Source organism: Gopherus flavomarginatus, chromosome 6 (genome assembly GCF_025201925.1).
Source record: "Gopherus flavomarginatus isolate rGopFla2 chromosome 6, rGopFla2.mat.asm, whole genome shotgun sequence".
Classification (NCBI taxonomy): Eukaryota; Metazoa; Chordata; order Testudines; family Testudinidae; genus Gopherus; species Gopherus flavomarginatus.
Genome location: NC_066622.1, coordinates 45845286 through 45858845, shown reverse-complemented (window position 1 = coordinate 45858845; position 13560 = coordinate 45845286). Strand labels below are relative to the sequence as shown.

At 42.5% G+C, this 13560-nt stretch overlaps 1 protein-coding gene across 2 annotated transcripts in view; it reads right to left on the bottom strand.

The window, feature by feature from the left end:
• Positions 1 to 13560, bottom strand: part of MAPKAPK3 (MAPK activated protein kinase 3) — a 74386-nt gene that overhangs the window by 9609 nt on the left and 51217 nt on the right. For both annotated transcript variants that reach the window (XM_050957866.1, XM_050957865.1), the window contains exons 3-5: positions 9315 to 9454; positions 8313 to 8377; positions 5851 to 5930 (exon numbers count right to left, since the gene is read on the bottom strand). In XM_050957866.1, the coding sequence (XP_050813823.1) occupies positions 5851 to 5930; positions 8313 to 8377; positions 9315 to 9454 (285 nt within the window). The remainder of the gene's footprint in view (positions 1 to 5850; positions 5931 to 8312; positions 8378 to 9314; positions 9455 to 13560) is intronic.

The window sequence follows — 13560 nt, the reverse complement described above, 5'->3', positions numbered from 1 at the left end:
GTACTAGCACCCTTGCACAGTGCACTGTGAGAGAAGAGGAAGAAGGTTCTTAAGCACTGAGTCAAAGGGCACTGAGAGTTAAAATATTAGTAAGTAAGGACTTTATTTAACTTCACTGGGAGGGAGAAGAAAACACTCTGAAATTACAGTTCTGTACACAGATATGCCCTTTTCCACACTGGGGCTATTAGGATGGAAGAAACACGTTTTGAGGAAGGACTTGAAGGAAGAGGGAATTGAGGGATGGCTAACCAGTTTGTACCATTTCTGCATTAACCTGCTGTGCATATGGCACGTGTTGTGTAGCCAGCCAGCATCTAGTTCTCATGCTTATGTTTGGCAGTGGCACAAATTCAGCTCCGCCAAAGTATATGGAATGTAGTCCCTTAACTTGTAAATCATCCTCCAAGTCCCTCTTTAAAACACACTCCTTCCATGAGCCCTACAAACTCTAGTCCTCCTTTCAACTAAATGTGAACAGAAATAGATGCTAGAAAACACACACAAATGAATAAGTTGTGGAATGGGAATAGGACAGATGCTAACCCCCACCACTAAATCGATTGTTCTTTGTTACAGCCCATCCCTCATTTGTACATTGAGTATTTAGATTGTACACTCTTTGGGGGCAGTGGTCTTGTCTTTATTTTTGCTAAGCACATTATAAACACTATGTAAATACAGTAATTTAATAGCAAAAGCCTGCCAAATCTCCCTCACTAAATAGGCTGGCAAATATTAGCTAGTACCTTAAATCAGTTCTGCATGGTAGTGTTAAATGAGCTCTCCCTACTCCTCCTGATTCTGAACTCAGCAATAACATTAAGAATATTTGAAAAGTTGCATTTACGTCTTGACTGCTTCAGAGCTGAGTTTGCAAGAGCTGTAAGCAGTGCCACTGCCATAACAAATGGGTGCCAACCATAAAACACATCCTACGTATAAAGTGGGCTCGCACAGAAATGGTACAAGTGTGTCAAATGTCTATTTCATGTATCTCCTCTGCTGAATGGGACTGAGGCATTATCAGCGATGCTGAGGAACACTAAATAGCCAGGGGTATAGTTCTACATGGCCTTATGGAGAGGATAGCTGAATGCACCAACACCTGTCTTGCAACTGTGTATACTGTATGCAGGCCAGGCATTCTTGCTTCTCTGGAATAGCCTGAGGTTCTTACCACTGTTCTAAATCAGGGTCTGAAATCCAGACCTGCTTTCTGGAATGATTCTCTTCAGTATTGTGCCACAAATAATTACCAGGTACTAGCACCTTCCAACATCATCCTCTCTTTCATTAGCTATTTTAACACATTCTTGAAGAGAGAGCCAACTTAAGAAATATTCAGACGGGACTGCACTTTTTTTTTTTTTACCTGCTGTTGTTACAACACCTTAGATTGCTAATGAAAAGAGATTTGATTTAAAAAATCATAGAATCATAGTAATGTAGGACTGGAAGGGACCTATGTTAGCAACAAGAAGAAAGTCAAGGGAAGTGTGGGCCCCTTACTGAATGAGGGAGGCAACCTAGTGACAGAAGATGTGGAAAAAGCTAATGTACTCAATGCTTTTTTTGCCTCTGTCTTCAAAAACAAGGTCAGCTCCCAGACTGCTGCACTGGGCAGCACAGCATGGGGAGTTGGTGACCAGCCCTCTGTGGAGAAACAAGTGGTTCAGGACTATTTAGAAAAGCTGGACGAGCACGAGTCCATGGGGCCTGATGCGCTGCATCCAAGGGTGCTAAAGAAGTTGGCAGATGTGACTGCAGAGCCATTGGACATTATCTTTGAAAACTCAAGGTGATCAGGGGAGGTCCCGGATGACTGGAAAAAGGCTAATGTATTGCCCATCTTTAAAAAAGGAAAGGAGGAGGATCTGGAGAACTACAGGCCAGTCAGCCTCACCTCAGTTCCTGGAAAAATCATGGAGCAGGTCCTCAAGGAATCAATTCTGAAGCACTTAGAGGAAAGTGATCAGGAACAGTCAGCGTGGATTCACCTGGGGCAAGTCATGCCTGACTAACCTAATTGCCTTCTATGATAAGATAACTGGCTCTGTGGATGAGGGAAATGCAGTGGATGTGTTATTCCTTGACTTTAGCAAAGCTTTTGCTACAGTCTCCCACAGTATTCTTGCCAGCAAGTTAAAGAAGTATGGGCTGGATGAATGGACTATAAGGTGGATAGAAAGCTGGCTAGATCGTCAGGCTCAATGGGTAGTGATCAACGGCTCCATGTCTATTTGGCAGTCGCTTTTGAGCAGAGTGCCCCAAGGGTTGGTCCTGGGGTCGTTTTTTTTTCAGTATCTTCATTAATGATCTGGAGAATGGCGTGGACTGCACCCTCAGCAAGTTTGCAGATGACACTAAACTGGGAGGAGTGGTAGATATGCAGGAGGGTAGGGATAGGATACAGAGGGACCTAGACAAATTAAAGGACTGGGCCAAAATAAATTTGATGAGGTTCAACAAGGACAAGTGCAGAGTCCTGCTCTTAGGACGGAAGAATACCATGCACTGCTATAGACTAGGGACCGAATGGCTAGGCAGCAATTGTGCAGAAAAGGACCTAGGGGTTACAGTGGACAAGAAGTTGGATATGAGTCGACAGTGTGCCTTTGTTGCCAAGAAGGCTAACGGCATTTTGGGCTGTATAAGTAGGAGCACTGCCAGCAGATCAAGGGACGTGATCATTCCCTTCTATTTGACATTGGTGAGGCGACATCTGGAGTACTGTGTCCAGTTTTGAGCCCCACACTACAAGAAGGATGTGGAAAAATTGGAAAGAATCCATCAGAGGGCAACAAAAATGATTAGGGGGCTGGAGCACATGATTTATGAGGAGAGGTTAAGGGAACTGGGATTGTTTAGTCTACAGAAGAGAAGAATGAGGGGGATTTGATAGCTGCTTTCAACTACCTGAAAGGGGGTTCCAAAGAGGATGGATCTAGACTGTTCTCAGTGGTAGCAGAGGACAGAACAAGGAGTAATGGTCTCAAGTTGCAGTGGGGGAGGTTTAGATTGGATATTAGGAAAAACTTTTTCACTAGGAGGGTGGTGAAGCACTGGATTGGGTTACTTGGGGAGGTGGTCCAATCTCCTTCCTTAGAGGTTTTTAAGGTCAGGCTTGACAAAGCCCTGGTTGGGATGATTTAGTTGGGGATTGGTCCTGCTTTGAGCAGGGGGTTGGACTAGATGACCTCCGGAGGTCCCTTCCAACCCTGATATTCTATGATTCTTGAGAGGTCATCTAGTCCACCCCGCACACCCTGAAGCAGGACCAAGCATAACATCCTAGACAATCCCTGACAGTTGTTTGTCTTACCTGTTCTCAAAAACCTCCACAGCCTCCCTTGGAAACCCATCCCAATACTCAGCTATCTTTACAGATAGAAAAATTTTCCTAATATCTAACCTAAATCTCCCTTACTGAAGATTAAGTCCATTACTTCTTGGCCTACCTTCAGTGGACATAAAAAAACCATTGATTACTGTCCTTTTTATAACATTCCTTAACATATTGGAAGATTTATCAGGTTCCCCTCAGTCTTCTTTTCTCAGGACAAAACAGACCCAGTTATTTTAACATTTCCTCATAGGTTAGTTTCTTAAACCTTTTAACATTTTTGTTGCTCTCCTCTAGATTCTCTCCAATTTGTCTAAATCTTTCCTAAAGTGTGGTGCTCAAAACTGGATACAATATTCTGCTGGATAGACCAGGACAATAAACTCTCTTGTCTTACATATAATACTCCTGTTAGTACACCACAGAATATTAGCCTTTTTTTATAATTGCATCATATTGATGAGTCACATTCAATTTGTGATCCACTGTAACCCCAGATCTTTTTCAGCTGTACTGTGTCTAGCAGTTTTTCCCCATTTTGTAGTTTCGCATTTGATTTTTCCTTCCTAAGTTTAGTACTTTGTCTGAAATCAACAAGATGAAATTCAATAAAAGGCCAATTCTGCAATTTGTCAAGGTCATTTTGAATTCTAATCCTGTCCTCAAAAGTGCTTGCAACCCTCCCAGTTTGGTATCAGCTGTACATTTTTTGAGTACGACCTTTCAACCAGTTGTACACCCACTTTATAGTGTGGGCCACATTTTCCTAGTTTGCTTATGAGAATGTCATGTGGGACTGTGTCAAAAGCCTTATTAAAATCAAGATGTATCACCACTACTGCTTTCCCCTGTCTCGTAGGTCAGTAACCCTGTCAAAGAAGGAAATTAGGTTGGCTTGGCATGATTTGTTCTTCACAGATCTATATTTGCTACTAGTTAGCACCGTATTATTCTCTAGTTGTTTCTAAACTGATTGTTTACTAATTTGTTCCAGTATTTTTTTCCAGGTATCAAAGTTAAGCTGACTGGTTATAATTCCCCAGCTCCTCTCTGTTCCCCTTTTTAAAGATTTGCCCTTCTCCAGTCCTCTGAGAACTCATGGAGGACAGGTGAGGTCCCAAAGATAATCGCTAACGGTTCTCAGATTGCTTCAGCGAGTTCATTAAGTACCTTACGATGAATTTCATCAGGCCTTGCCAACTTGAATACATCTTAAATATCTAAATATTCTTTAACCTATTTTTTTCCTATTCCGGCTTGTGTCCTTCTCCCTTGTTGTTAATATTCATTATAGTCACATTGAAACCTTTTTTTTAGTGACGACTAAAACAAAACAAAATACCCCAAGCTTCTTGAAGTCTTCCATCATTAGCTCTCTTTTCCCACTAAGTAGTATACCCGTGCTTTTCTTCATCTTTTTCCTTCTCCTAATGTATTTATAAAACCTCTTATTGTCTTTTATATTCCTTGCTTGATGCACCTTAGCCTTTTTGATTTTGTCCCTACACATTTGCACTGTTCTTTTGTATTCATCCTTAGCAATTTGTCCATGTTTCTCTGTAGGATTCCTTTTTGATTTTCAGGTCATTAAAGCAGTCAAACTGACTTCTTGCTAGTCCTACTATCTCTTCTTCACAACAGGATAGTTTACCGTTGTGCCTTTACTATTGTCACTGAGAAACTGCCAGCTCTTCTGAATTCTTTTTTCCTTAGAATTTTCTTCCCTTGGGACCTTGCCTACTAGTTCTGAGTTTTCTGAAGTCTGCTTTTTTAAAGGCCATTGTCCTTATTCCGCTGTTCTCATTCCTTCCTTTCCTTAGAATCATGAAATTGGTCATTTCATGATCAACCCCAAGTTGCCTTCCTCCTTTGCAACCAATACCTTCCTGTTAGTCAGGATCAAGTCTAAGATTAATTTCTCTTCCCCCTCCCCAGTTTGTTTATTTTGTGTGAAATTGGTTTCATATTTTCCTCTACATAGGAAGTTTCTCCTTTTTCTGTGGTCTTTTTGAAAACATAAAATAGGAAAATATGATTCTGAAACCACAAAAACTGACAAGGGGATTTCAGGTGTGGGTGCAGTATCTGAAACAACTTAATACATTTTTTTTAATTAACTCGACTTCAAGTTGAATATCTCTTTAATACCAGTTATGACTACCTAGATCTGTGTTGAATATGTAACTGAAAACCACTGGCTTTGGTATGGGTGGGTATTCAGACCCTGAACTGATTGGGCATGACATATCCTCCCAATACAGGTACACTTTAGTTACTTTACTGCAAGGGTGCTGGAAAAATTTGTATAGTGAGGGTGCTGAGAGCCACTGAACAAAACTGTAAACTCTGTATATAATGGAAATCACTTCAACCCAGGGGGTGCAGCAGCACCGCTACTTCCAGCACCTATGCTTTACTGTACTCATAAATGTTATATAAATCAGCATCATCCACTTGTTTTCACTTTAACTTTTCTCCCCTACACAAGCACATTCAGGCCTCACCTTGACATCTCTATGGGCAATGTTCATTGCATGCAGATACTGGATGGCTGTTCCGATGTCTCTCATTATCTCAGAGGCCTCTATAAATACAATTTTAGAGAAAGATCATATTAACATTCCCACTGTAGCGCAGAGACATGCTTGGGAATGTTTCTGAGTTACATCCAGCTTGTCTGTATACAGGGCTAGCGTCAACGCTGGAAAACCTAAAATTAGCCTTAACAGCTGTGTTTTTGTTTTGAAGGAAATCATACCCCACAATCCCCCTGGCAGCTCAGCCATTCTCATGAGCAGGCACAGTAACTTAAATAGTTGAGACTCCTGCTCCGTGTGTACTTGTAAATTAATGCTCTGCTGTGCTCATCAGAACAGAGTATTAAGGGCACAACAGAGTGATGGAGCAATGTGCAAGATCATGAAGAAAGTGCCCCTGGGTATATTTTTGGGTTGCCCAGCAGAATAGTTTAACTAACAGTGCGCACCTACTTCTGGAGGTGCTAAAAGTTCTTTTAGCATCAGATCAACATCATAATAAAATAATACCATGGTAGGTTACATTTTTGGTCCTCATCAGCCTTAACAGTGTCTCCTCATATAAAAATAAAAGTGAATTAACCATTTTATCCAGCAAAGCCTATCCTAGTATATTTTTTCACCAATTTATTTTTATGTCTAATTTCTGCACTTGATACATACTCCAGCAGGAAATTCTAGTGGCCAGTGAGCTGTCTGTCCCCCCAGCAACAGATTTCATGATGTGCAGCCTGGAAGAGTTCATCAACTTGCAGCAACCAGAAGAGCTTTATGTGGGAGGTCATTTCAGAGAAAGAGGGTTGTGACCTCCCCCGGCTCTGTGTGCTGAGCAGCTATTGTTGAGCAAGTGCTGGTTTTGGCTTCAACCCCCTAAGGTACTTCACTTGCAGTCTCTCTCTTATTTTCTCTGTTCCCACTGTTATGGGTCAACAGTATCTTAAATCCACAAGTCTACAGAAATATCTACATTATCCAATATTGTCTGAATTAACAGAGGCCAGAGTTAATATCTTTAACTTGGCCATTTGTTTCCTGCACAGGTAGAAGCATAACTAAAGTGATGCTCTCAGCTTCAGAGGCTGAGGAGAAAAGCCAAGATTATTGTACTGTACCCAGGAAAACCTAGTTTATATAGACCCATCTGGGTTTAAAGCAAGTCTCCTGCTTTGGCTGGAATATCCAGGTCTAGACTGATACAAAGATGCTTTTGCTTGAGAGCATAAATTGTGCCCTGTCAGGCAGCAACAATCAAAGGGAGGAAAAATGCATCCCATTGGGAAGCTGTGAGGCTAAAAGCTTGCATACCCTTCTCCTTTACTACCTAGGCCTTGAGCACTGGGAAGCTATCTGCTAGGTGAGTGGAGAGTGGAAGGTCAGTGGATCTTGGGAGGTCCCTCAAAGAAAGAGGGATATTAATTTCTCAGCGCCTGTTGCGCAAGTGGAGTATTTTTCTCTTGTAGTCCCCAAAGGTTTGTGAATGGGTATCTGGGAGAAAACACACTAGGTATACAATGCATAAAAGTCATGTTGTTACCAGGGTAGAATCACCTACAGTCACAGAATGATTCTTTCCCTCTGGAGTCTTGTATCTGACAGAATTACACAGAACACTCCTTAGAACTGCATCCAGTTCATGTGCTCCACATGAGTCACTCGAGGAATTTGTCACAGACTAGAGATTAGCATATGAAACTGGGAATCAGAAAACCTGGCCTCTATACCAACCTTGCACAATGGTCACGATAATTTACAATCCAGGTATAAATTCCACTCACCTATCCATTTTGCAAGGACAATAATGAAACAACTCTAATAATATTTTACTCTTCAGTAAAAGTAAGCCACTTCTCCTGCAGAGAGTGGGCAACTAGAATTTTGCAGTCACGTGCATTTATGGTACTGTCCAAATAATAAGTAATAATGATAATTAATAAACAACAAGGCTGTTGTGTTCCAGGCTCTCTCACTGATTCACTGTGGGACCTTAAACAAGTCATGAAGCCTTTCTGTATGAAGTGTTTGTTATAATCATTTATTCACAACACAGCTGAACACAACTGATGCTACTCAAGGGAGGGACTGCATGTCAGGATGGGGGTACACTGGCAGAGCTGTGTGAGGACCAGGAATTAGAACAGCAGTGGCTCCTGCAGTTTAGCACTGAAATGTATAGGCAGATGTGTGTCAGGAAGTTTTCATCTAGCTTTCCACATTATGTCTAAATCTAGCCAATTCTGGTAGCTTCTCATTTTCTTGAGCTGTGACATTAAATTGTTTTAAAGATAAAAAATAGAAATGTAAAACATCAGGAAACAAAACTGAACCCCATAAAGTTCCTGCAAAAACTACGCAAACATTTTCCATTTATTTTGGGTAGTGTGGGAGGGTGAAAGAAATAAAACCTCACCAACTTTCTCATGACATTCTACCTTTCTCTGTGAAAGCTTGGTCTCCTCGCTCCTGGATCCTACTGAATAGCTCCCCTCCCTCCATGCTGAAATAGAGAACACATACAAAACAAACTCAGGGGGATGAACAAAAGAAAATCTCCACCAGACTGTGCATCATCTTGTGTGCATGGATCTGCAGCAACTGTGGTTTTATGTAAGTTAGGTAAACTGCCTGCCTTGCTAAATAATCTGTAATATAGTAATAACCTTGCTAAATAATCTGTTCCTGATAGGTCCAGTGCAGATTGCTGTCCTGCTCTACCATTAAATTAAAAAAACCCTAAAAACCCAGGAGTTTTGAGGCTCGTGATTTAATATGTAGTGAGGCATTTCACAGAAAACAGAATCACTGACATTGGTAACATGCCACACATCTCTGCTGGGGGACGAGAAATGACACGTTAGATAGATGCTAGTTCAGAAGGTTGATAGCTATCTTGTGGTCTTACTGCATTGCTAAAAAGTTATTTAAGGTTTGGGGATGAGGAAAACAACCCAAGCAAAAATGCAAATAAGGAACTGATAAGAGAATTTAAACGCCCCCCCCCCCAGAGGAAGACAACATTGCAACAGTGGCACCAAGAGGGTAGGGGACAGTGGGAAGAATTAGGGTTAAGTAATAGTCTGAGGGGAGCCAAATGCCCTTATAAGGACAGTCAGCCCCCATGAGAATGTATCGAGGAAAGTGACAGATGCATGTTTGAATATATGTATTAATTACACCCACGTTTCCATAAAGATACTTTTCTCTGAGTGCAAAGGAAGGTTAATTTCATGATTAGTCTTCTTGTTCCTCCCACAGACAGGCTGCTTGGAGCAGCTGCAGGTTTCCCCATAAATCCTATAAAGAGAGACACACACTAGGCTACTGCATGGCAAGACTGTGCAGCCAGGACTGCTCCCAGCTCTTACATCTAGAGGTCACATTGCCTCTTCTCTCCAGAATATGGATCAGGTGGAAGACACTTCCCTGGTTCGTACCATTCCATGACGATGAGGAGGCATCTTTTCCCCTGATGTATGTTCTCATACACATCCAGAATGTGGACAATATGGGGACACCCTGACGCCTTCCAGTGATGATCCACCTCCTGTCGTGCTTTTGGGCTGTCATACAGGAGCTGTAAGGAGACAGGAGAGAGCAATGCTATCAGTCCAAGCCAGGGGTTCTCAAACTATAGGGCAGGCCTCCCAAGGGAGACCCGGGAATGCGTCAAGGCAGGGGCAAGCTGTGTGCTCCCCTCCCTCCCCAACCCCGCTTTAAGAGCTCTGTCAGCCCCAGGCAGCCAGAGCTTCTGCAGAAGGGCCAATGTGGGGATAAACAGGACAGCCATAGCCCCGGGCTCTCCTCCCCACCCCTCAATCCCTCACCAGGATGCGGTGTGACTCCAGCTGTCAGCCTCAGGATGGCAGTAGCAGCATAGAAGTAAGGGGCAATAGGGCACTAAGTCCGCTGTGAAAAGTTATATTGATGAATGTCACTTTTCATATTGCCTCGCTTACTTCTGTGCTGCTACTGGCGTGGCACTGCCTTCAGAGCTGGCTCGCAGTCTATGTACTTGTGGGAGAGGGGCGTAAACAACTATAGACAAAAAGAAGGGGGGCCTGAACAAATAAGTCTGAGAACCACTGGTCTAAGCTATTTTGCTTAAATCTAGTACCTAGGGTTCAAAGGGCAGTTGCACGCAAGACTGTGACAGGAATCCTCTTTGGCTGTCCTCTCAGCCCATAGGATGCTAGCCCATCCTGAGAAGGTTTATGCTATCAGGACTGACAAGCTTCCTGGACTAGTGGGAAGGCTATAGAGGGCTATTGTTCCTTGGAGAAGAAAGGGTCTGTGGGTGCAAAAAGGAAGGCAGCATAGGAATTCCTAGATGGAGGCAGTCCTACCCTACCCACTCCTTGCTAGGAACATTCCCTTCCTCACTGGCTTGCATGGGATCCTAACACTGCCACACACATAGAGAAGCAGGTCTGCTCAGAGCAGCAGCTGTGGAAAGGGACTTCTTGACATGGAGCCCAGAAGAGGCACCATGCAGAGAGGCTGGCCAGCCAGTGAAGTTGGACATGTGGGGAAAGAATGTGACGCTGTTCACCTGTTGGAGGAAGTGGGGGCAACAGAGGGGCAGGAGGTGGTCTCGTGTAGCTGGCAGGGATTAAAGCATTAGCATCTAATAGCAGCGAGAGGCTAGCACTGCTCTTGGGCTTCTCCATAATAGAAGCAACTGATAGTGTGAATGAAGTAGGAGGCTCCAGCTGTCCAGACGATTTTGAAAGCAACTCTTCCTCCCCACTCCAGCCACCACAGAGCCTGAAAAAGTCAAGGTGCACTACAGGGCCCTAAAATGTAGTGAGATTTTAAATGTGTGCAGTGACTATGTATACAGTCCTTTGTTTGTGAGTATGCTCCTTGAGTATTAACAAACCTCTAATGTTCCCAGGATTGCTGGCTAGATACTCATGCTTCTCTATTATATTCAGTGACATATAATATTAACCTCCTCAGAGGTAGGTTAGGTTAGAGATTAGCTTTCCTGGTCATAGGAAGCTCTGCACAACAAGAAACATATTCCCTCCCTCCCCAAAAATTATTCTGAGCAGCACAAGAGCTTGCTGATATTACCATTCCAATTATTCATCTGCCAGAAAACACCATGACTCAAAATGAACTGTGCCAGTGGATCCGATGCCCAGTGTTCTGCATGAAACACAACTGTATACTGGCAGGCAAGAGACCTGAGTTCTATTCTAGACTCTTGTCATAATTATAAAGGGAAGGGTAATAACCCTCCTGTATACAATTCTATAAAATCCCTCCTGGCCAGAGGCACCAAAATCCTTTTAGCTGTAAAGGGTTAAGAAGCTCAGGTAACTTGGCTGACACCTGACCCAAAGGATCAATAAGGGGACAAGATACTTTCAAATCTTGGGGGGAGGGGAGGCTTTTGTTTGTGCTCTTTGCTTTGGTGGTGTTCACTCTTGGGACTAAGAGGGACCGGACATCAATCCATGTTCTCCAAATCTTTCTGAACCAGTCTCTCATATTTCAAACTTGTAAGTAACAGCCAGGCAAGGCATGTTAGTTTTATCTTTGTTTTCTCAACTTTAAAATGTTCCTTTGCTAGAGGGGTGTTTATCCCTGTTTGGCTGTACTTTGAAACTAAGGCTAGAGGGGGTTCCTCTGGGCTCTTTGAATCTGATTATCCTGTAAAGTTATTTCCATCCTGATTTTACAGAGATAAACTTTACCTTTTCTTTTAATAAAATCCTTCTTTTAAGAACCTGATTGATTTTTCATTGTTTTAAGATCCAAGGGTTTTGGATCTGTGTTCACCAGGACTAACTGATGAGGGTATACTCTCAAGGCTACTCAGGAAAGGGGGTGTAAGGACTTGGAGGGTGAGGAATTAGTCTCAAATCTGCCCAGGAAAGGGGGGGTTAGGGACTTGGGAAATACTTGAGGGAATGCAAAGTTCCAAGTGGCTCTACCCTAAGATTCGGAACACACTTGGTGGTAGCAGCTTACTGTTAACCTAAGCTGGTAAATAAGCTTAGCGGGTCTTTCATGAAGGTCCCTACATCTGTCCCCTAAAGTTCAGAGCGGGGAAGGAACCCTGACAACTCTTCTACTGACCTGTTGTATGACATGGGGCAAGTCACTTCACTCGGGCTTGTCTACACTGGGGCATCCAGGAAAATTAATCTGAATTAATTAAAGGTGCATTTGAAGTGGATTAGTGAAACTCCTGCATTAAACTGTTGTGCGAACACCCCTGTTCAGAACTGAAGTGACTTTAATTCTGTTTACTTTGATTCACTTCCAAAGTGAATTAAGCTAAACTGAATTAAGAACGCTTTGAATAACAGCATCCACACAGGGATTTAATGCAATTTGATTAATTCACTTTAAATTCATACCTTTAGTTAATTTGGATTAACTTTACTGGATATCCCCATACAGGATATCAGTTGTGACTTCTCTTCCACTCCTTCCCTCTGTTTTGTCTATTTTGACATTGTAAACTCTTTAGGGCAAGAACTGTCTCATATAGTGTATCAGTACAGTGACTAGCACAATGCATTCTTGATATTGGTTGATGTCTCAGTGCTAATATAATAGCAGCATTAACAGGACTGGAGAAATAATGAAACTGGCTCTCTACACATTACTGTCAAATGCACAAAGTAAAAAGAAGGAAAAAAAATAATTTTCTATAATTTCTTTCAGTTACTGGGGCCTTAGGAGTTAAGTATAGCAACAGTAGGTGAAATATTTTCAGATAAATTGGCAACATTGTTATCATTGGCTTTATGAGGCCAAAGTCTGCCTCATGTCTCATTCGTTTATTATATTAGATCTCAGTCAAAACGGAACTGAAGATACTTCTTGAGAACAAGTATCAGTATGTATTCTGTCATTGGTACACTAGGTGCTTAGAGAAAGCAGCATGGTCTAAAGGTTGGAGCAAGGAACTGATAGCAGCAATTCTGGTTTCTTTTCCAGGCTCTGACACAGACTCTCCATGTGACACTGGGCCAGCCATTTACTCTCTGTGCTTCAGTTCTCCCTTTTGTAAAATGGGGGCAGCCATACAAAACTACTTCATAGGGCCTTATTATGCTTAAATCAATTAAATATTTGTGAAGTACTTTGAGATCCCTAGATGACAGGTACCACCGCCTGTTTCTCCCTGGCAGCAGCCCCTGTTCTGGATGCAGGGAAGAGGAAGACATCGGAGTGACTATGGTGATTCTACATTACTTGGGGATTCCCCCAGGCCGGAGACTTTAGGAAATCTTCATGCTCCTGGAGGTGGTGGAAAGCTGTCTCAGTGCAGCTGAAGATGAGACCCAAAGTCTCTTCCAAAGACCTGTCTCCTCTTTAGTTAAATGGCTAAGGATCCCACTGACTGGGAGTGGATGGGTCACTACAAAAGGTAATTTTCCCTCTCTTGATATTCACCCCTTCTTGTCAACTGTTGAGAATAGGCCATTTCCACCTTAATTGAATTGGCCTTATTAGTACTGACCCCCCACTTGCTAAGGCAACTCCCATCTTTTCATGTGCTCTCTTTCTATATATATATATGTATTTCTTACTGTATTTTTCACTCCATGCATCTGATGAAGTGGGTTTTCGCCCACGAAAGCTTATGCCCAAACAAATTTGTTAGTCTCTAAGGTGCCACAAAGACGCCTCGTTGTTTTTGCTGATACAGACTAACAC